Source organism: Syngnathus leptorhynchus, chromosome 11, assembly GCF_054491065.1.
Source record: "Syngnathus leptorhynchus isolate UIUO chromosome 11, UIUO_Slep, whole genome shotgun sequence".
In the NCBI taxonomy this organism is placed as follows: Eukaryota; Metazoa; Chordata; class Actinopteri; order Syngnathiformes; family Syngnathidae; genus Syngnathus; species Syngnathus leptorhynchus.
This window is the reverse complement of record NC_141205.1, coordinates 11,934,209-11,956,783: the sequence shown is the minus strand read 5'-3', so window position 1 is coordinate 11,956,783 and position 22,575 is coordinate 11,934,209. Positions and strand designations below refer to the sequence as shown.

The following is a 22,575-nucleotide window of genomic DNA, read 5'->3' as shown; positions in this document are numbered from 1 at the left end:
CAGTGTAAAATCAAAACTTGTTTGATTCCATATTAAAAGGTTCATTTGGCTTTGTTCAATTTAAAATTTTGGCCCACTGTCAATTTGAGTTTGACAGCCCTGTTCTAATGGGAATATTGTGCCCTCATGAGAATGAAAAGCTTCCAAAATTCATGGATGGATTTGATGAAGTTGATGCAGTCAAGTGACACGTGACAAATTGGAATGGCTTTATTCCGACATCCATGTTAATATTACAGCAGTTCCACAAATACACAATAAGGGGGGTGGGGTGGGGTCAAAATGGCAGCATTTCCACGCTTTTAAGGTGACTTGCAGTCAGTGGATTTGGTTGAAAGTCTCTTTGGTATTGTCGTCCCTGGTTACCATGGTAACCAGACCTTTCTGGTCGTCGGCGAAGTGCAAGCATCAGCATCGTACGTACTCGTCATTGTTGAGCCCCTCCTCCATTTCCTCCTCGGCATCACCGTTGTGGCTCTCACCAATGTCGTTCTCCATTTTGACCCTCAGCTCGACCGGTCCTGTCTCCACGCCCGCAGCCGCCTCACTTCCTGTCTCTGCTTTTCCTGCCAGAGAGGGGTTATTGGTCAACTGGAGAAGGGAGGGCTTAAGCATTTGTGCCCTCACGTGTAACAGCTCAGTTTTGAGACGACCACTCTCGTGGAAGGGGTAGCTTCACCCACTGCCTTTTTTTTTTTTTAACCAACGCATGGACACAGGTAGGTGCACCTGTACCCATAATGACTTTTGTACTTACGAACCTTTCTCCACAACTGCGTCAACAGATGGCTGAATCCCAAAGTTTCCCGCCAAGACTTTCACCGCACTTGTTCCATCAGCTGCGGGAAACCCAAACTCAGTACACCGGAGCTTTTGGACTGACGGATTGCCTCAACAGGTGCCAGAATCCCTTACTCATCACTCTCTGTGACTCCAAAAGTGGGCAACACCTGCCTCATTCTCATGACGTCCATGATTACATATATGATCAGTAGTCCCTGATCTAACAGCTTCATGATGACCTTTGTGACCTTTATGACAATGAATTACAGGATGATTTATGACTTTCCAGATCACCTCCTGCCGTCCTGTTCTCACCTTCCTCGCGCAGCCTTTTATTGTCCTCCATCTCCGGGTCCATCCCCTCCTCTGATTCCAGATCTGCCGAAGGTGAGGCGTCTTGGCGTGGCGGTTGGGCCCGTGCCGCCTCCTTGGCATGGCGGATGCAGTTGAGCCACTGCTGCTTGTTGAAAGCGTCGCTGGCCTGGAAGCAGTGACTCTGCAGTGTGCCGTCCGAAACCCGGTATGACACGCGGAAGAAGTTCTTTGCTGCCGGCGGGACACAAAACATGAGGACCGCCACGTAACAATCAAAAGTCTGAGGCTGTCGCCGGCTTTGAGACTTTTGGCGCGGCGTCGCTACTGACTGCGCTCGTTGTTGCTGAAAGCTCCCCGGATGGAGCCGCCCACTCTCATCTCGCCGTCCTCCAGGTCCTCCAGGTCCAGCTGGCGGATGGGGATGGGTCGCCGGCACAACTGGTAGCTGGCGGGCTGCTCATTGAGCGCCACGGCGCGGGTGATGACCAGCACATCTTGGAATAGGAACACGTGGAGCTTCTACGCACGGAAGGGAAAAAGTCAAATGGTTGCCTCGGCGTTGGTGGTGCAGCTGTTGCAGGTTTTGCTGACCAGTCCTCTGTTGTTTTTGAGCTCGCCGTGGCAGCTGAGCGTCCTGGAGCGTTGAATGAGGGCATCCCTGTGGCCCACCTCGGTGTAGAGCAGCCGGTCCTTGTAGAACTGACACTCGGACTCGCCCGTGCGCCTGTTGATGTCTGCCACCAAGCCGTGGACCAGCAGCATCTGTGAGGATGGCGCCCGGTGCAGTTGAAGGGAAAATGATTAAAAAACTCAAATCTGTATTTTCTTATCTCGTTTCTATTGAATCAAAACAGTCAGTTCTTCTACTTCATTTGTATCAAGTTGGGCTTTTTCCTCACCGCCTGGTCCAGATGCGGCCGGTCCGGGTGGTGGTCGGGCGTGTGCTTGAAGATCTCGCGCAGAAGCAGCGGGTACTTGACCAGCCGGCTGCGCGGGATGTCCAGGAAGTTCCACAGGTCCAACTTCCTGCTGAAGGGCGACTGCTGGCAGCGCTGCAGGAAGTCCTGTACCCGCAGGTTCTGCTTCTTCTGGTCCAGCAAGGCCTTGGCCCACACCTGATTGCTGCAGTACGCCGTGTACGATGACAGACACGGCAGCTGCGCACGCACACGCACGTATATCGTTTGCTGACGACGACACTTTTGATAGATGACAACATTTATGCCGTGTTTTTGCTCTCCATCCCACAAACCGGAAAATGGTCAGTCAGCTCCGTTCATGACCCACTTGTTACCCATTTCTACTCCTTTAAAATGGTCTGTTTTTGGATTATTATGACAAAGTAACGGCGGGCAGCTTCATTCTTAAACACGGTTGTGGTCTCAAACCCAAAAGGTCAACATGTGGAACATTTCCCTCACCCACTCGGTCAGGATCTGTCCGACGTGTTCCGTGGACCCGTCTGGGTTCCTGGCTTGGCAGAGGCGACTCAGTAGGTCTGGGGACGGACAAAAATGCTGGCTCAGCATTTGTGTGTTGGCATGTCGACTGGATCAGGACATCGAGGGCGTGCGCTACCTTCATGAAGAGGGATCAGTGAGTCCAGAGTACTGAAGATCTGATTCAGTTCTTGCTCGGTCATGATGGACAGCGTCAGCATGGGGTCGTGGTAAGCCTGCAAAACGCACGCACGCACACATTATGATTGGGACTGGTTGTATCTGTCGAAAGAATTCAAAAGTGTTTTGTTGACCTTTTTTGCCAATTTGAGATCATCCACTAGATCTTGCTCGCCCTGAGCCAGCTCAAAAATAGCCTGCAATGTAAACATTTTGTTTTTGGTACAACAGAAATTGTTTTATATTCATTTCAAAATAATGATTTTATCATTATTTTTTTCAATATTTCCAGTCTTTTTCATTAAAATATTTATTTTAGAAAAAAAAATCATACGAAAATAAATCCATATTTTCAACCTGATTTTAGAGAAAATATATCCTGTTTTTAAAGTCAGAAAAAAGTATGAAGAGTATGGAATTAATGGGGTTTTTTTTGTCTCGCTGACTGTCAAAATCTCCTATCAACAAGTGATGGGGTGGGATAAATGTTCTGATTGGCTGGATGACTTGTGGAAAAATATTTACAAATACAAATATTTCAGATCCATATTTCAAAATCTTCATCAAAAGGATTTCAATAACTGTTTACAGTTGATTTCAGACCCATCTGAGCATCTGAAGGATGTACAAAAATAAATAGACATTTTCAATTTTGGCACACACAAAGACAATGGCTGCTTAAGTGTAAAGGTTTAGTATGATATGAAAAGTGACCTCCTGTCGCTTGATGTCTTTGGGGCTGAGCGTTTGGGTCGCCCCCAAGTGGACATCGAATGTCTCGCTCCAGAGTTTGCTGTCGCGACGCTTGGCGGCTAAACCAGTCCCCATGGCAACCCTGGATAGTGTGGAGCCAGAGGAAGAAGAAGTTGTGGAAGACCAGGAGTTGGACTTGGCTGCTGAGGTCACCGGCGTCTTCATGGAGGAGGAAGAGGAGGAGGAGGAGAAGGGAGCGGCAGGAGCCCGAGGAGGAGGAGGAACAGGTGGCGGCGGCGGAAGCGCTCGCTCTGCTCGGAAGCTGATGGAACGCTGCAGGGTTTGTGCGTTCGTCAGAGGAGAAAACTCCAAATAATGTTTTTGTTCTTGGAGGCTCACCTGCAGCGTCTGGCCGAACCTTTTAAGCGGCGCCGTCCTGATAGGCAGCAGGCTGGCTAAGGACGTCACCCTGGAGACCAAGGCTTTGCTGCGCTTGGAAATCGGCTCCTGCAAAACAACACGCTACTTTGACGACATCAATTACAGCAAGACGTACAAACACCACGAGATGACAGTAGCCCTCTGCAAACGTCTTTCTGGTCCTCCAAGTTTGAGGTGGTTTCATTTTCAATCTTTTGCCACTCATGACAGCTAAGAATGTCAAAAAGTGAACAAAAATGCTCTGCGATGAATCCAACTGTCTTTATCAAGCGTTATTAGCGCTACATGCTAATGGGAAAGCTAACACGCTCATGGTATGCTGAGGTCATGACTTCAAAGCCCGCTCCAATCTTTTATTCACAAGGCAATCAATCGAGTGTGACAATAACATTGACCATTTCATCCAGCAGGTTCACGCTCAAGGTCACTGGAACCTTGGCCTACAACACTTTGGACCATGTTTGAAACAGAACATTAGGTGCATGGACGCAACACATTTGCAATCATCGGGAATCCACAGAAGAACAAAATCAACTGGTGTCATGACAAAAAAAAAAAAAAAGAGACTCCAAAAGACCACAGGAAAGACTTTTTAAGCGTGTCCTACTGTACCGGCACTTGCTTGCTGATCTCCACGGACGACGTCAAATTCAAGCCGTGTAGCAGTAGACCCAAACGCTTCTGCCCGGCAACCATGATGCCCAAACAAAAAGTTGGCAATGATCGCGAATCCAAGAGAGCGGCAACTGCTCAAGTCTTCTGCCGCTGGTCACAGCAACATCTGGATCACCAGCGCTCGCTCCCATCCCTCCCACCCGAAGCTTCTCTCTCTCTCTTGCTTTGTGTGCGATGCAGTTTTTTTGTTCTCTGTGAGTCAACACTTGGTCACTCTTTCACTGCCTCCCTTACTTCCTTCCTTCATTCCCACCTTTTCCTTACTTTCTCTCAGAATTTGGACGAAAAGTGTCCTACTTTCCATCAGAAAAGGTTTCTTACTTTGTGAAAGGTTGAGAACATCCAAATCATTTGCACATCTTTCATTGTGTGCATGTGTGTGTGAGTGATCTGAGGAACACAAGCGTGGCCATTATGTCCCATTTTGAGTGGTCTCCATCGTTTGACGCTGTGGCAGTGACTTGCCCTCGAGTCATGGAATCAGTGACCTTCCTGCGTTGCCATGTAGCCTCAGCACAAAATGGCCACCCGCCATTGACTGCAAATTGACACTTTTTTGGGTTGTATTTAACCAACAACAATGGCCCTAGTCCATGACATGAGCCAAGTCTGTAAAATGAACTGAGGAGGCCTTGTGAGAGCCAGTAGAAGGGCTCAATGAAGAAGTGGCTCACAATTGTGTGCCAGCCAATAATTGCTCACGGAGCATGTGACCCCGCCTGGCAACGTGTTCATTAAAAACACGTCAATAATGAATTTAGATGACCATGGCTGTGCAACTCACGTGTCACTTTTGAAAGCTCCCATGGATGAGCCAGGACAGTCCGAGATGAGGTCAATGTTAAAAAAAATAAAGACCTAAATGGCTGGCTGGATGGGCAATAGTAATTCAGGATATTTTTAATCAGGTAAAGGAACAAAACTTTCACTGAAGCCAATTAGCTATTTATTCAATGAGTTCACATTTTTCAATATGAATGCATCAATCTTGTCCTTGTGTGTATGAGTGAAGAGGAGTGAGGTGGTGGTGGTGGTGGGCAGGGCTTGCATGCATCCTGTGCTGCTTTCAACAAAGTGGTAAACGCCCGGGAAGGAACTGGCGGCTGCACTCAAACTCCAAAAATACTTACATGTGCACGACACGCCCAATACGGGGGGGGGGGGACACGGCGACTGCCCGCCCGCCCGCACACCCACCTGAGACCACCGCCAACCCCCCACAATTAAAGTTTTTAGCATGATGCTAACAGAGCAAGGAACCCAAATATGGTAAAGAACAGAACTTACATTGATGTCCAGAGTGCAGAGGCTGAGCGAGTCGGCATCTCTACTGGCCTGCTTCCTCTTCTTCTGCATTGCACAAAAACATTCAATCACTTTTCAGTACAATTCATTGATTTCATTGGAGACCTGGAAAATTCAGATGTTCTATTTTTAACACAATAGCATATTACAAGACACACCCACGGGAATCAAAGTCATGGTGCCTGCACACAAGACAGGCGAGTGAGTGTACCACTACACCAGAGGTGTCAAACTCATTTTTGTTGCGGGCCACATCATCATTATGGTTTCCCTCATGGGGCCAATGACTTATTTTACCGCATACACATCATAAAATCCAGTCAAAAAAGTTCAACAATTTTCTAATTCACTTTGAAAGTGTGGTTTTAACAAAAGAACATCGCAATATCTCATTGTTAGTAAGAGGAAAGACAATTGAACATTTTAACAAGAAGCATTGAGTTGACACTCATAAATCGGATTTGCGAGCCGCATAAATGATGTGGCGGGCCGGATGTCGCCCACGGGCCTTTACCTTGACACCTGTACACTACACCATGGTTGGAAACTACCTTGGAAGCTTTGAACTACCCGGAAATGGCTGACGCATTTTCCTGCAGGTTGCCATGGCAACAAAACACAAAGCAAAATACTGCAACATGTGGGAAGACAGCAGAAGAGGATACAAGGAAAGGACACAAACAGAGGAGCTGTGTTGCCAATCAAAACAAAGTCAGGAAGTTCTGTGTGTGTGTGAGTGAGGTCTTTGTTGTTTTGAACATTATGTAAGATGACAGGTTATCTTTGACTAATGTCTTGGCTTCTGGCAGAACAATTGAGAAGTTAAAAAAATAAATAGATTCACGAGTTGGACTAGCTAACGTAACGTAACCAGGTGCTCATTTTTTTTCTGTAGTTCAAATGCTGATTTTCGTGTGATGGCAAAAAATCCTTTCACTGCGGATTCCTATGATTTGAATCAGTCCACCAACTTGAGTTTGCAGAATGACCCGAAAAGCACAAGGGACTCATAAATCAAGTCATCCATTTGATAACTCAGTTACTCAATCCAGGTTACCATGGCAACCCTGGTGACAAGTCCAAATGGTTCAGCTCTTTTGAAATTTGTGACTCACCCGATAGTAAAGAAACAGACAGCAGCCCATCATCGGCGCCTCGTGACTGACACTCGATTTGCAATTAAGATGCAGTCACATGGGATGCGGCCAAACTACGCTTCCCTCTCCTTCTTCTTCTTGTATTCACTTCTCCCTCAACCGAGCCTTCTCGTCAGGCGCTGACCAAAGAACAGGAACCCTCCAGCATTGTGCGCGAGCACCGAGCCGGTTCCCGTCGAGCAAACAGGACGTGACGGCGGCGCGGGGAAAAACAGGCTAAAATTAGGAGCTTCGGGAGCTGCCGAGAGCCCAGCGCAAGGACAACAACAAGGCCATTAAGGAAATACCTTCATGTCTAAGCCAGGTTGACCCCGCTGACATTTACATTTACCCACAAGCCACAAATGGCCCAAAAGCTCATTTCAAATCACACCTGATGTCAGACAATCACGGGAGACTTCAGCTCAGTGAGTATTGCCAGGATGACAGCCGCAAGTGTGTTTAGCTTTTTTAAAGGCATTTTAAAAACTCCCAATTCCAGTATTATGCAGGAAAAAAGTGTCAATGGATTTTTGTTACGTAAATCACTTTTCAAACTTGTCTGACTGTTGTTTTTCATTCCTGAGAACAAAAGGCTGCTCATGAGGTGGATTACAAGTACACGTGCTGCCATTGTACAAAGGGGCTGAGTTTGAGCTCATTGTTCAAGACTCATACTAACTCTGGATCTAAAAACAATAGATGGAAATGAAAGAGGCCATAATGACGTTTTGGATCACTTTCCAGTCAACTTACACCAGTGGACAGACACATGGAGGGGCAAAAGGTACTTAGTACACCGTGTAAACGTGGATGCGCGTGTGTGAAGTAGCGCTCATCCGAGAGGAAAACAAAAGAAGACATTTTCTTTTGCGGCCTGAAGAGAGACAAAGGTCAAATATGAATGCTATCTTATTATCCATCTGTTTAACAAGAAACTTTATTGCTAACGAAAGAAAATTTGGCCCCTGTTGACAGTCGCTCGGGATGAGTCAGGGTTAACTGCACTGCCACCTGGTGGCCTTCCATGGAAAGTGCATAAAATCATGACGTCATACATTTGTTAACCATCCATTTTCTAGAATTAGTCCTCATTCCCTCACCATTGTTTGTCCACATGGCGGCTAATCACGTGTTCATTCACATTGGCCATCTGACAATGGTCAGAGCACATGGCAGGGAAGCAGTGGTGGAGCATACCTGCCATTTGATGATTGCGTGAACAAACACATATTTCTTTGGCGTTGTTGAGTGGATAGACGGCATTCCCGCAAAGATGGGCGTCAGCCTCACCTTGCGCACGGCTCGAGTTCTGTCAAGCGTCTTCAACACTCTTTGACATTGTCACCGCTTGTTAAAGTCCCAATGATGGTCGTCACACGAAATTTGTCCTCTGCAGTTCATGTGATTTTGATCCATCCCCTGCCCTGGGGGAGAGAGAGGGGAGCAGCGAGCACTCTAACCCCCCCACCCAATTCCAACCCTTAATGCTGAGTGCCAAGCAGGGAGGCAATGGGTTCCATTTTTCTAGTCTTCGGTCTGACCCGGCCACAACCTTCCAGTCTCGGGGCAGACACTCTACTACGAAGCCACTGAGCTAGTTCTTGTTCTTCGTGTTTGAATGGCAACGTAACCGTCAAGTGCCAACCCGTGAAACGGGCGGCTAGCCAGCCTGCTGGGATACTACGCTGAGCTAAGATAACCTGAAAAACAGAATTGAAAACAAGACCAAAAGATCACAACAAACTGATAAAACTCAGGCAGCTCGGTGGAGCACTGCTTAGCACGGCCACCTCACAGTTAATGGATGGATGATAAAAGTCAGGTATGGAAAAGGAAATCCATGACCCTCACAGGACAAAAATGACCAAAGAAACGTATTCAAATAGTCCAAATTTGAGGCTCTCAACAAGAAAGCGCCTCCTACTTTACGTACTGTGCAGGAATGGTGTGTTGATGTGTGCCTTTAAGGGGCAGGGCCTAGTGAGTGCAGTCAGTTGTCCGCACGTGAGCGTCCGGTCTTGAGTCATGCCTTACGCCAGCTCCTTGCCAGTATTCTCATTTCACATTTGACTGTTTTTTGGTTGGGCAAATGAAATGACCGTGGCTCTCCTTGCGCAGTGCTTGAATTGACTTTAGTCTGATTTTGTTAGATTCATTTAAAAATGACAAAAAGAAGAAAATAGGAGACTAAACCACAACAACAAAAAAAACAATTTAAAAAAACTTTGAAGAGGGTTTTTTTTTGCTTCGCAAATGACTTCCATCACATTCAAACTATGTCTTCCATTACGATTATTCCATTTCAATTGTTATGATGATTATGACGACATGAGGAATGACGTTCATGCCTTTGTTTCTTTTTTGATGACAGCGTAAACTTGATTGGAAAGATGCGTGAGCGTTTGCTCACCTTGCGGGGGGCTGCCATCCACCACCTGCCTGCATGGGACTCCTCACTGGGACCCCTCCTTGCTCACTTGCCGGCCAAAATCGCCAGCCGCCGCTCCACACATACAAAACAACAACAACTGAAGTAACAAACAGCCCAACAAGCCCCACAAGTTCCACAACAAGTTCCACAACAAGTTCCACGTTGCGCTCAGAAGACGCCAAAAAAGAAGAAAAGCCTTCGATGGCAGCTGGATGTCAAAGTTAGGGTCCAAAAGTCCGCCACGCTGTCAAAAGCACAACAAGAAGAAAGAAAAGTGAGTCAACTGTCAAGAAGCCGAATGGCTCACGTCAAGCTAGAGGAATTCTGGGGGAGCCGCTTCCCATACACATTTTTACTCTTCACAAAATAAGAGCTACAACTGCAAAAAAAAAAAAATTCTACATTGGACCGAGAATCATCAAATCATGTTTTATTTTCTATTGTCTTGATTGTATAAGGAAAAAAAACTAGTGAAAATAATTAGTGGGGAAAAAAATTGTTATATAATTCAATAGAAGAGGGAAAAAACTCAATTAAAATACATATTTAAAAGAAACTAGCAAAATTTGGCTTTGATTGTTAAGGCGGACCTTACGGCTGCACGTTCGCTCGAAGGCGCAACGACGCTCTAACGTCTCCTCTGGTTTTTGTCTCGCCTGCTCAAAGCAAATCAAAGAAAGACAAGCTTGACTTCAGTCGGCATGCTTCGCTCCCCTCTCGGGCATTTGAGTTTCAGTTCAAGTTCCGCCTTCCTACCAAATGGAATTTGGACGGCACTGCATGTCTGGGGTCTTTTCATATTTGCACATTATTTTGTTGTTTTTAATGGAACAACTGGAATTATTTCATGAAACAAAAGACGCATTCAAGAAAATAATCGAAATATTTCGTGGCAATTAAATGCCAAAACGTTTTGAAAAATTATATATATATAATACCTTTCTTTACAAATAAATACTGTACAAAAAGAAGGAAATAGGCAGTTTTAAATTTCAGTAAGAAATGCTTTATTGGAATAAAAAGAATTCATTCTTTCTAAATTTTAAATTAAAACTACCCCTATTTCGACTTAATTTTCTCAAAATGAAATTAGCTGAACCCCCCCCCCGCAATTTCCAGTTAATTACTGTTGAAGAATTCAACCAAAAAGCTCTGGTAAGTGTTACAAGATGCCTTTTTTTATTTTCTACATTTAAGGCACGTACTATAAAACAGTACTTGGCCATATAATGCATGGAAATAAATCTAGAAAAAAAAAAAATTTGAACATACCTCTGGCAAAATGAAAATACAAAATCTATGTACAAGTGGGAATTGCCGTGTTCCCTTTTTCACTTTTATGTCCAATTACGTTCCAAGTGTTAGCAATAGCACAAGGCGTCTTCAAATGTGAATGAAATTTTTTTTTCCATCAACATTGGGAACTACCGTCGAGTCAATATTCCTAAAAAAAACAACTTTTCGGGGGCAGAAAAAGTGCCTGTGTGCCAAATATCCACTCTGGATGTTTCTCCTGGAAAGGAACATTTTCAGGAAGAAAGAAAATTCCCACCAGTCCGCAGGCACTACAAAACTTCAAAAGTGGGGAAAAAAAATGCTGTGGTTAGCAAAAGTTCCTTAGGCATTGTCCTTCACACCTGATCACCATGGTTACTGGCATCCCAGAACGTCCAATGGAGAATTTGTTTCATGTTACAGTGAGGCCACAGGTTCCTGTAATGCGCTTCTCTCCAAGTGGTGCAGTTCCACTTTACAAACGGTGGGGGTGCCGCAGCCCAGAGACGTGACTGCCGGCGGCTCCTCGTCTCCTACGGCATCAAACCAAAAGTCGGGAGGGTGTGACGACTTAAGCATCGGCGGCGGCTAATCGGCCAGCTTACCCAGGCCGGATGAGGACGACTCGCTCTCCGCCAGGGACGACGAGTCGGCCTGCTCGTGAGACAGGCCGTCCATCATGGGGATGGACAGTTCCGAGGAAGGCACAGACGACTCGTAGATGCCAGAGTCGCGAGGTGGCGGCGGCGGCGGCTCAGAGGGGGCGGGCTCACTCGACGCTTCTGCGGGAGGAGCCTCGTCCTCCGGGACGCGCGGCAGAGGCGACGCTTCCTCCGGGAAGATTACGGAGGACGTTCTAAATGAAAGACGCAGACAGGTGACTTCTGAAACCAAAATCTTGCCTGTGCATGCATTTACCTGGAAGCGTGTTCCAGCCTGGAAGGCGATCCCGGCGAGAGGGCTGGAGCAGGACCGGGAAAGGAAGCAGGAACGGGAACGGCACTCAGGCCGGGGCCCAGACTGAGGTTGAAGCTGACGGCGTCCGAGGGTGAGGCAGGGGCGAGCAAGAGCGCATTCTTCCTGGACCTTTCCTGGCTGCCCTCAGGCGTCTTCGCCAGCACCTGGTTGAGAACCAGCAGGCTGCCGTCCGGGCGGGAGAACGAAGAGGGCGCCTCGTCGTCCCGGACAGACGCGGCGGGTGTGCTGGGAAGCGGTGGCGAGCAGGAAGCGTGAAGGTTGTGGAACCAGTCCGGGTTTTGGCTGATGTGCTGGTGCATGTTGCAGATGGCCACATAGAGCGAGCGGCCCGACTTGCTGCGGAAGTAGTTCCTGCGCGAGATGTTGAGCGGCTGCGAGTCGCGCTCGGCCAGGCCCGAGTGGCCCGAGTGCAGGCGGGCAAACAGCTGAGGCAGCTGATCCATCAGCTTGAACCTCAACACACACACACAACGGAACAAGACCGAGTCATTCCACCGTTAGGAGGTTAGAGCAGAGTCCGTTAAAGAAAGCGAAATGGAGTTCATTCAATTTCATGGCGATAATGAAATCAGCTAGCATTTTATAAATGGATACTTTTCCAACATTTATCCAAACATTGGACAAACAATACCTACCAATGAGAAAAGTACATTTAAATTGAAATCAATTATATCCTGTGTTTTCAATCAAACAAAAAAAATAACACTATTTTCCATCCCTTCATCCATCCATCCATCCATCCATCCATCCATCCATCCATCCATCCATCCATCCATCCATCTTCTGAAGCGCTTAGTCCCCACGGGGGTCGCGGGCGTGCTGGAGCCTATCCCAGCCGTCATCGGGCAGTAGGCGGGGGACACCCTGAACCGATTGCCAGCATTGACTGTTGAGCGAACATTGTTTGGCAACACTAATGAAGGAGCACGTTCCCCCACTTTGTCCTCTTTTTGCCTACCTGGGAGCCAGAGCGAGGACGGTGGGAACGTCGTTCTCGGTGGAATAGTCAAAGTAGACGGCCATGTAGCGGTGGAGCTCGCCGGCGTGGGCGGGCTCCTCGCTTTCCTGCTGCTTGGCCTGCCGCAACTTCTCACCAATCATGGCCACGCCCGCCACAAACAGGTCGCCACCGGCGCCGCTGCTGGATCTCCCCGCCGGACAATCCATATCGCAGACGCCGCTGTTGCCGCGGCGACCCACCGGCGTCTTTCCTCGGCGGCTCTTCCGCTCCATGAAGTAGCTGTGGGGACCAAGGCCGAGCGAATTATTCCAGACGAGGACGGCATATGCTAACGGAAGTAGCGTGTCGATTTCTCCTATCATTCCACATTGTGCCTCAACCCACCGCAGGCCTACGGAGCAGACGGTGATGATGAAGTTTGCTTCGTCCAGCTGCCGACTGAGCCACGACATCCGACCTTCCCTGCACATCTCCAGATGTTCCCACAGGTCCAGCACCACCTGAGCGGCCGCCCACACGATGGAAAAGTGAGACTAATGGCGCCAACCCGGCGGGCGGGCGGGCGGGCCTGGTTTGCTCACCTCGCAGCCGCAGAAATCCTGCAGGAAGTAGGCAAAGCTCTGTACCACCGCGGCGTGCTTGGCTCCGTCGCGGTCCGAGTAGCAGATGAAGACTTTGGGGCGGGGGCGTGGCCTGTCGGCGCTGGATGCCGCGCTCTGATTGGATGACTCGCTGCTCTCCTCGTCCAGCTGGCTATAGATATTTTCTGAGGAGGAGTGGCGTGTCCGGCCGTCATGGTTTTTCTTGCAAACATTTTTTTCCTCTCACCTTGCTGCTTCTTGCGGCACATGACGGTGAAGAGTGTAGCGAAGGCCGACATGATGACCAGCGGCACGGTGATGGCCATGGCACGGATAGGTCCCGCCCATGGCCAGTGCACTGCAGCGGGACAAAAGCGCACCACATACCCACAATAGCAAAATTGACACTTTGATACGACACAGTATCATTATATTTACATTCAATCTACAAAACATGGAAAGATATATATATACACGTTTTACAAAATAATTGCAAATATTATGCTGAGCGACCTGAACGGGATGTTGAAAATCAAAATGTCATGTTTCGCTCCATCCAAAAGTCATCCAATGTCTACTCGGGGTTGGCGTCTGCCTTACCTTGGCTGACGTAAAACTGCGTCTGGCGCCTGGTGGTGTTGCTTTCGTCCCGGAGCTGACGCGCAAGAAAATTGTCGTTACGGAAGTGTTAAGGAGCGTGGCGGTTGCGGCGTTTGACTACCTCGATGGTGTAGGTCCCCGGAGTGACGACGTCCCTCAGGATGCACGTGCTCTGCGGCCGCCCGGCGTCCTGTTCAACACATTGACTTAGCGTGACGGAAGAGAGAGGGCGGGTCCGCTCCGGACGCTGCCTGTCGTACGGGCTGGCAGCGGCGCAGTCGGAAGGCTCCGTCGTCCTGCCGCAGTTTGTAGTAGACGTAGTAGAGGTGGAAGGCGAAGGAGGGCGGCGCCTGCTCGAAGCTGACGTGCAACTCGGAGCCCAGCTGGGACACGCTCAGGGTCTTGGGCTTCCAGACTGCGACAGAGGAAGCACCGTCGTCCCACTCGCGTGGAGGAATTTTGCGGGAGCGAGCCTCACGTCTCGTCAAGACGACGGCGAGAAACTCACATGGCTTGCAGACGGGGTTTTCCGAGCCCAGCAGGACTTCACAGGCTACGAGGCGACAGAGGAGGAAAAAAGTGGGGCGGGCTGAATGCGTTCAAAACCAAAGCGAGCGCACTTACAGTTTGTCCTGAGGAACGACGGCGGGAAGAAGGTGTCGTTCATCAGCGTGGGAAACGGCACCACGCGCACCAAGTAGTCCGTATCGAAGCTCAAGCCACTAAACGGCTGACTGCTCAACTTCTGCGCCGACGAGGTGGACAAAGAAAGAATTGACCAATATTTGCGTCGAGCCACTGCCGACCTTTAAGCCTTCGCAAAAATTGAGACTCAACCAGATCTGAAAGCGCCCAAGGGGCGTCCACATTTGAAGAAGCTACCAAAAAAAAGAAGAAGCCCGTATTGGTCTCACCGTGTTCTTGTAGGAGAAGTTGAGCTGCCGTGGGTCTTTGAGGAGGAGATGTTGGCATCGTTTTCCGTCTGGGTTCTTGTCCTCCAGATACACCCGGAAGCCTTTGATGTGTTCGATTCCTGCAAGAACAAGTCAGATATTCCAGTGGACATTGTGCTTTCACGTTGCTGTGTCATTTTGAGAGACAGCTTTCCCACATGCATAATTGTTTTGTCACTTTTGATTTTAGGGCAGCTGTTACTTCTAAATGGCAACTTGGCAGAATTGGGGGAGGTTTTGGAGGCGCCCCGTGCCAAAGAACGAGCGTGGTGCCATCGCTTTCTTTGCCGGATCACCGTGTCAAAGGAGTCCTGGCTTCTTTGGCATACGTAGCTCCTTCCCTTCCCATCAAATTGCTCCCCCCCAGCTCTTTGTTGTCATCCACGCCCAGCTTGCCCCCCGCCTCCTCCACCTGCGCCCCCACTCTCTTTCATCCCCCTCAAAGCTGCTTTGACTCTTGTAATGAGAGTTTTCCATGCACGGGACATGTTGTTCTCATTAGCCAGACAGCAGAACAGGGTTTTCAATCTCCAGACAGATTCCTGGGCATCTTTTCAACCTTCTTGCTTCCTTTCCTTTCCTTTCCTTACTTACTTGGTTAGCTTCTTCTGAATAATGCCTTACATTCACGAATTACAGCAATAAATCAGCGGAATTGAGTTCCTTTTGTAAGGTAGAGCACATTTGTCAGAGACTAGTGCTGCTTGTCAGAATGCAGACAGATGATGCGAGTCGCTTCTTGCAGGCAGAATTCCAAATTCTAAAAATCTCGCTCGACTTCTTGCAGCCTGGACGGATTCCAACAAATGGCAGTAGGTTCCTTGCTACTTGGATTAGACTTAGAATTGCATGTTGATTCTTTTTTGTTGCTGAGCAGAACTGAAACAAATTTCAGATTTTTTAAATCCTATTTAATTTACTTAATATATTTAGTTCTACTTTTGTCATTTTGTTAATTTGTGAGTTCAACGATCAAATGAAGCTCAAATGTGTAATATAGAAAAGATTCGACTTGTTGGGGCACAGTCCCACTCAGCCCTTGGGCAAAGATCACAATCTCTTTGGAACTACCTGTAAAGGTTGGACGCTGAGTGAGCAGGAAGACTGCGGGAGGACAGAGAGTCGTCCCGTTGTTCAGCCACCGCCGGCCGGCTGGGCCGCCGAATTCCTCTGTGGGATCTTTGGGTCTCTTTGTGGGGAAAACAACTGGCTGCATTGTCACAGCCACCAGTTTCCAGTTACACACACACACCGACCCACGCGTGCGGTGTGCACACACATTCCTTGGCACTCGCACGCAGGTAGCCAGTTACCATCAAAGCCATGTACATGAACACCCCATCTGTCCTCCTTCAGGTTGATGGGTTGGATTATTATTCGTTTTCATTTGTTTTGTTAAGTTGAAACGGGAAAATGGAGCTCAGTTTGTTTCGCTTTATTCCAAAGTTTTCATTTGATTTTTTCCCTTCAAATTGGTTTCGTCAACTTGGGTTATTTTGAGCGAGAGGTAGCTAGCACACCTAGCGGACTGGCGGACCAGTGGACCACGACTCCAGCTTGGTGGTCGCAGGCCAGATGCGTGAAGGAGACGTTGGCCACCTCGTGAATGACGTGTTTGCCCAGCGGGTAGTTGGACGAGCAGTCTGGAAAAGACACGAGCAAACACAAGCGTTAGTACCGCAAGCTAACAAACAGCAGCATTTGACACCTTTGTGTCCATTGTTCGCTTGACGACGAGCCATTCCAAAGACTGCTGGAGCACCAGCGCGGTCATTTCACAAGCTCGTGGAAAGGCCCGATCCTAGCTTGAAACCCAAACGTTTGCTTGAAACCCTACCCCAGGATTGAAAACCTCATCGTGACAAACTGAGTCTTTGTCCGGTTCAAGAAAGGAGGAGAGGAAGGCGGACGGGAGCTCAGACACAATTCACTGCTCCTCTTTGACTGAGGTGGTGGTGGGGTGGGGTCGGGGGAACGATGGAGGAACTCTTTCAGCTCAGCGGATGTGACATGAGTCACTGATCCGCTTGGAAGAAGACGATGGAGGAGGAGGTGGGGGGGGGTCACGTTCAGGGTTGAAGGAGGTCAAACAGATGCTAAACTATTTAGCAGAATGAATAGCAAGAAAATGACCGGAGAGGTTCGCCTTGCACTCAAGTGGCACAGTTCTGGTCCTTGGTAGAAGGTTGCTTTTTTCCATGATGTCATCAAAGCCGCTCATCTGGAACCGTCTGAGGGGGGGGGGGGGGGGTCCAAGTGCATTTTATCTCCTTCCATGACATCACCGCCGACACATTCTTCATCCAAGGGGAAGAAGAGGCAGTCAAGTATCTCTACGCGGGCGCACACACGCCACTGGGCTGCCTGCCACAAAACCTTATTGTCATGTAAATCAGCCCTGAGCTGCACGCTGCCGGCCGATTAAAGGTCTCCTCAAACCTTTTCCCTTTTATGTTGGATTCTTTAGTTCATAGCAAGCTGACCTCTGAACCCTGACCTGCCCGACATCATACAAGCGTGACCTCTCCCAAGGCAAACTGGAAGCAAATTTAAAGCAACGTGGACGAAAAAGGCAACGTGAAAGTGGAACACACACAAAAGGGTGTGCGTCTCGCTCACGCTCACGGACAAAAGGGTGGCTGGCCGGGAATCGGACACGGCTTAGGAACTTGACTTGTACCCTCCCAAGGACAAAAGAGGAGGAAGTGCGCTCATGTGTGAAGCATCGTGAAGAGAAAACGCTGATGCTGAGCTCTGATGACGCTGGAAGTTGAACTTCTTTGCAAAACGTCTGTGGTTTGCCCGCAAACATCTGAGCGGGCAAAACATAACGGAAAAGTGAAACTCACTGTCGCTTCGGAGCGTGACCGCCGGCCTACGACCCCCGTCGGACCCGGACTGCATCGGCATCTGCGCGAGAGAAAATAACAATGATTAGTCCTCGCAAACAAAATCCGATTCTAATTCTATTTGAGGCAGCGTGCAATCTGGTGTAGCTACACTTGCGTGAATCAGAGGCGGCTCCTCGGGAGCCACTCGCCGCCGTGCCGTGCCACCTTCAAAGCGCTTTTACAACTTTGACCTGCGTCAGACGCCAGCCGGCTTGTTAGAGGTGTCAGACCACACTAACACGTACACAACAAGCACACGTTAACACCTGAAAGCACTTAGATGGATCTCCCGCTGTGCACGTGTGTATATGTGTGTGAGTTGTAATGCCTATTACCAGCCGGCGTAACTCAAGAGTTGGCGTGCGCGTACACGTGTTGGTGGTTATGAACTTGTGCACACCCTCATTGCCCTCAAACCAAACACACACGGCAGATATGAACCATCAAACGAGACTTTGATGCACACGCGATAAAACCTTCTCGCAATTAAAAAGGCAGCATGATGAGGGTTGTGACACAAGAACGCACGCGCGCACAAAATCAAACGTCCACACAAAGACTGGCGGACAAGGACGTGACACACAAACACAAACCACACACATGTGCACACACGCACGCACATGCACACACACAAGGCATCACCACACGCACGCACGCACGCACGCACGCACCCAAAAGTAGTACTTGTCTATCTTGTGATTTACGGGACACAATTGTTTTTTCGCTCATGTAGCAGAAGAAAAGTTAAGTAGTAAAAAGGCAGGAAGTGGAAATGACCGGAGGGGCTTTTTGAAAACGTGGCCCGAGTGTTTTGTAAGCACCGCTTTCACCTTGACACCCGAGAACGGCCTGCGCCTTTTTCAGATAGACCGGTGGTATTGCTTTTTTTCCAAATTGTAATCAAGGAGCAAAAAAAAAACCCCAAAAACTCGCCACCAGGATTTATCAACAGGCGCTCACAGCCCCACCAACGATCAAACTAGCAAGTGAAAATAAAACAGGCCTATTTTGCAAAACGGCGTCCGCCAAAACGGCCGACTTCTCGTTCGGTTTGGGCCTCGACACTTTTTCTTGCATCCTCGTACGATAAACCCAATTTCATGTCCCTCGTGTTCAGGGGTAACTTTCAAATGATACAACTGAGTAACTTCTTTGGTGTCTCGTCATTTGCGCCAATTTCCAAAATGTTTGTCATCGTACGCGTACTGCCAGGAATGAGGCCAAAATGGTTGCTTCAAACCAAAATTGCTGACCCCTCACATCTGGGAACTAAACATTTTGATGAGAGGTGATGCCCGAGGCAAAAAGAGACTAAAGCTAAGCGGAACCGCCCCGCCCCACCCCACCCCAAAAATGACTTCCTGAGCTAATCACCCAACTAATTGCAGCCTGAGCTTGTGGAAGACGCGGCGATCAATCACAGCAAAGCCACGAGGGCAGAAGGCTGAGACTGGAGGGCCATGGGAGAAAGATGGCCAATAATCAGTGGGCCTTGCTGGGAAGGAAAGAGGAGACGAAGGAATCGGGTTCGAGAGAATTACGTCCGTCCGGGTCTGTTTTGCCGTTGGACTTGCTTCCAGATGTGCGCTTTCAATACTTGGTCCTAAAAGATTTGTTTTGCATTACCACTGTCTGATTTGCTCTTTTTCTTGGATTTCTCAAACCAAACCAAAGCGGCTGGCTTGGTGTTGCTGCTGGAGGACAATGAAGGTCGTCCAGGTGCACTTTGCATTCTGGGAAAGAAAAAAACTTGAAATCTGCCCTGGAATGCAAGACCTTCGTTCTTCCTCCATTTATTTTCGAGACACATCTGGAGTTGTCATGAGGTCGGGAAGTCTTTTCCCCCTCGTGTCCTTGTGTGTGTGTGTGTCTGCGTGTGTGTTTGTGCGTGTGTTAAAAAAATAGAAAGAAAAAAATCTCATCGTAAATCTATGATCAGCAGCTGTGCAGGAGGAATTAGTCGACACAAAAGCGTAGTACAATAATGCAACCTGAAGATGTGTGTGTGTGTGTGTGTTCAGCCAAGCAGAGCTTTCCCAGCAACAGGAACAAAACCTGCAGCTCGCACCTCCTGCATGAGTGCTCCTCAATAACCCCCCAGCAGCCGACCCCTGCCGAGCCGGGGCCCGCTTTCTCCCCCCCCGAACGGAGAACAAATCCATTCCAGACCTCCCGTGCAAAGAGGAAACGGCGTCGAACCAAATCATCCATTAAGTAACAAATGAAAACAAACAGGCACCAATGCGTCGTTCCTTTCAAACTAACTGGAGCTCACCAACCGCAGCTTGAGGGTGCACAAAATTAGTTGCAACAAATAAAGCGCTATCGTTTTTTCTTTGGGTTCTTTTGTTGTTGCGACAAACGGGAACCAGTCAGCCAATAAGCCAAACTGTCTCTTGCGGTGGCATCAAGAAATTCACAAACTGATCAGAGTTTTTTTTTTCCTCATTATCTTCTGCCAACATCTGGACGGCAGAGTCCAAAGAGATATTTGTAGGCAAATTTCACACGGGAAAGACGTCAACGTTCTCTGATACCAAAAACATACAAGCCCCCGCGGTGCTGAGAGCCTGGATGACGAGGAACCTGCCTGGAAACTTGTGATTTGGGCCAGTAGGAAGTGGACTGATTTTCCCTGTGCGTCCTCCTGCAGATCCGCGCGCACACGCACACGCACACACACACACACATACATGCACACACACGCACCACACACACACACACACACACACACACACACACACACACACACACACGCACGCACACACACACACACACACACGCGCAGACGAGGGATGAAAAAGAGAAGGCGAAGATCATCCGCCTTTGCCGAACACAAAGGGATGTTTTTGCAAGGACACAGGTGAAGGCAGGCAATCCGATCCGGGAGGCGGGATATCTAAGCCGAGATCTAAGCGAGGGTGGGGCAGCTCGGATCAGCAGAGACCGGGCGCAAAACATGAGGAAATGATGGAGAATGGTCAATTCTTCAAAAACCAGGACAAGCGCTTGCTATTTTTTTTTTTTTTTTTACATTTCCAATTGAAGCTTGTTGGAAAACAAGAAAAAAAAGCATCCATGTTGTTCATTTGTCTTCCGAAAGACAGCTCGGCCCACACAGCCACCTACAGGCCTGGCATGCAAATAACATTCATGTTTTTAGTAGGTCGTTATCCCAAACCTCACACTCTTACTCCCCCCCCCCACACACACACACACACACCTCAAGACGACTTCACACCTGTTAAATAGCAAAGCTTCAAACCCCCACAATGAGCAGTCGTTCGTGTGTGTGTGTGTGTGTGTGTGTGTGTGTGTGTGTGTGTGTGTGTGTGTGTGTGTGTGTGTGTGTGTGTCGGCTGGTGCAAAGGGGGTTGTTGCAGGAAGGAATGTTTCCGAGGGTAAACAGTGTGAGGCTTCCTGTAGACAACACTTCAAAGGGTAAAAGGGGAAATACAGATAACAAGCCCAAACACACACACACACACACAAGATGGTGGACACAATATGTCGTTTTGTTATTGTAGTTATTGAGCGTTAACATGCAATATGGCGAAATATCATCCAAGGGTGGAACGATATCGGAAGTGCTGCAAATGTGGGTTGGGGTATCAAAGATGTCAACATCCTTAATAGCTCGAGTAAAGCCAAATCAGCAAAAAAAGTGCACTCTCAAGCAAACAATAGCGAACACACCAATGGATGATGACCTCACGTATGTGCACGCACATATATGAAAGAAAGAAAACACACACACACGGAGTCATGAAAACTTGGAGGGGCGACAAAATAACAAAAGTCTGATCAGATGTGGATTTTTTTTTCCTTATAAAAAAACAACAACAAAAAGATTTGTTAAGTTTTGGAAGCGTGTGCTTGCCAAACGGTCCACAGTGATTCCTGTGAGAGCCGGTGAAAGCAATCAAATTGCAGGAAGTCAACTCTTTTTTTTTTTTTTTTTACTACCTGCAATCAAGCAAAGCCACAAAAGCATCGGTGGGCTCAACCTTTTCATGTTGCCCACCCCAAATTTACAACATGGACATGATGAGACACAACATACCGTCCGTCACATTCTGCAACATTCACAATCTCCAGAAATCAAAGTTTCCACGTTACACCCACAGGAATAAAACGCAAATGTTAAAACAATACAAATGTTGACATGTTCACACGGCGGCGACGACGACGCATCCAGTTAGGTTTGGAAGTGACGCAATTGTCATTCTTCAACTTTTCAATCAATTTGACAGATTTACAACAACCGTGTCCAAACTACACTTCAGCCGAATTAAGGGGCCAGAAACGATGCGAACTGACCGTTTAAGAAATTACAATCGTTTGAACTAGTCTTTAAAACGCCACGTTTTCGAGCTCACTTCGGCATGAGCAACAGTCTCCGACAGGTAAATTGACACGCGCTACGGCAGAAGAATGCTGAAAAAAATAAAAAGCCAAGTTAAATGTAATTAAACTTTGCACATTCAATTTAACGAGTATTACGCACGAAGTGAAACAAGTGTGTGACAGAGTTTTTTTTTTTTAAATGCGGTGACACCTGAACGTGTGCACGTCTCGCTGGGTGACAAATTAAACCATCAACAATAACACAATTCCCAAATGTGGATTTCTATCAGGATTACCTTGAAGCCGCATCGTTCCTGGTTGTTCCTCCTGCTGCCCGAAAGCGTAGCCTCACATAAAACATTCCACATGAGGAGAAAAGCAGGGAGACAGACGAAGAGGGCGCGAGGAGCCGCCATTCCTCTCCGAAGTCTGAACAACTTCTGCAGTCCCAGCGGCGCACTCACAAAACCCATACGCGTGCAGGTATCCATGCGCATGCGCGTCAAACTGACTGAAGTACAGTGGAACTCGATGTACTCACGGTTCGGCACTCGCTGATTTTGTTCCCTCATAATTGTATGATATTGT

General features: G+C 48.2%; 2 protein-coding genes and 1 long non-coding RNA gene across 14 annotated transcripts; 1 reads left to right on the top strand and 2 right to left on the bottom strand.

The window, feature by feature from the left end:
* Positions 1 to 194: 194 nt before the first annotated feature.
* Positions 195 to 10,073, bottom strand: arhgef3 (Rho guanine nucleotide exchange factor (GEF) 3). Of its 11 annotated transcripts, none has more exons than XM_085924484.1 (14): positions 9,997 to 10,073; positions 9,381 to 9,645; positions 5,814 to 5,876; positions 3,810 to 3,917; positions 3,432 to 3,743; positions 2,852 to 2,914; positions 2,677 to 2,773; positions 2,520 to 2,596; positions 1,998 to 2,255; positions 1,690 to 1,860; positions 1,428 to 1,617; positions 1,099 to 1,329; positions 762 to 839; positions 195 to 566 (listed from the first exon to the last, which is right to left on the bottom strand). In XM_085924484.1, the coding sequence occupies exons 2-14, from the start codon at positions 9,396 to 9,398 to the stop codon at positions 409 to 411; spliced, it is 1,824 nt and encodes a 607-aa protein (XP_085780610.1). In that variant the 5' UTR covers positions 9,399 to 9,645; positions 9,997 to 10,073; the 3' UTR covers positions 195 to 408. The 11 variants fall into 11 exon arrangements, 9 of the variants coding, with proteins under 9 accessions (XP_085780610.1, XP_085780609.1, XP_085780607.1 ...); XR_015067593.1 differs by lacking the exons at positions 9,381 to 9,645; positions 9,997 to 10,073 and adding exons at positions 916 to 1,031; positions 8,168 to 9,351 and having other exon boundaries at positions 495 to 566; XM_085924483.1 differs by lacking the exon at positions 9,997 to 10,073 and having other exon boundaries at positions 9,381 to 9,721.
* On the top strand, positions 7,532 to 9,666 carry LOC147049579 (uncharacterized). Its single transcript, XR_015067595.1, has 2 exons — positions 7,532 to 7,754; positions 9,342 to 9,666. It is a non-coding gene; the product is annotated as an uncharacterized LOC147049579 (long non-coding RNA).
* A 351-nt stretch (positions 10,074 to 10,424) lies between the features above and the next one.
* On the bottom strand, positions 10,425 to 22,475 carry il17rd (interleukin 17 receptor D). Of its 2 annotated transcripts, XM_085924576.1 has the most exons (17): positions 22,284 to 22,475; positions 17,756 to 17,831; positions 17,599 to 17,659; positions 16,270 to 16,392; positions 14,711 to 14,829; positions 14,421 to 14,541; positions 14,305 to 14,349; positions 14,057 to 14,211; positions 13,918 to 13,986; positions 13,797 to 13,851; positions 13,444 to 13,554; positions 13,197 to 13,381; positions 13,000 to 13,115; positions 12,613 to 12,894; positions 11,595 to 12,107; positions 11,282 to 11,532; positions 10,425 to 11,209 (listed from the first exon to the last, which is right to left on the bottom strand). In XM_085924576.1, exons 3-17 carry the CDS (start codon positions 17,657 to 17,659, stop codon positions 11,094 to 11,096), a joined length of 2,322 nt encoding a protein of 773 aa, XP_085780702.1. In that variant the 5' UTR covers positions 17,756 to 17,831; positions 22,284 to 22,475; the 3' UTR covers positions 10,425 to 11,093. The 2 variants fall into 2 exon arrangements, with proteins under 2 accessions (XP_085780702.1, XP_085780701.1); XM_085924575.1 differs by lacking the exon at positions 17,756 to 17,831 and having other exon boundaries at positions 10,427 to 11,209; positions 22,284 to 22,474.
* Positions 22,476 to 22,575: the final 100 nt, after the last annotated feature.

Excerpts from the sequence above, each read along its gene's own strand:
- arhgef3 (XM_085924481.1), bottom strand. The coding sequence starts at position 8,233 with ATGCCGTCTATCCACTCAACAACGCCAAAGAAATATGTGTTTGTTCAC. Across the intron at positions 5,877-8,167 it reads ACGCAATCATCAAATGGCAG|AAGAAGAGGAAGCAGGCCAG; the intron begins GTATGCTCCACC and ends TGTGCAATGCAG. Across the intron at positions 2,256-2,519 it reads GACAGATCCTGACCGAGTGG|CTGCCGTGTCTGTCATCGTA; the intron begins GTGAGGGAAATG and ends GTGCGTGCGCAG.
- il17rd (XM_085924575.1), bottom strand. The coding sequence starts at position 22,460 with ATGGGTTTTGTGAGTGCGCCGCTGGGACTGCAGAAGTTGTTCAGACTT. Across the intron at positions 13,987-14,056 it reads GACTGCGCCGCTGCCAGCCC|GACGCCGGGCGGCCGCAGAG; the intron begins GTACGACAGGCA and ends TGTGTTGAACAG. Across the intron at positions 13,852-13,917 it reads CGGGGACCTACACCATCGAG|CTCCGGGACGAAAGCAACAC; the intron begins GTAGTCAAACGC and ends CTTGCGCGTCAG.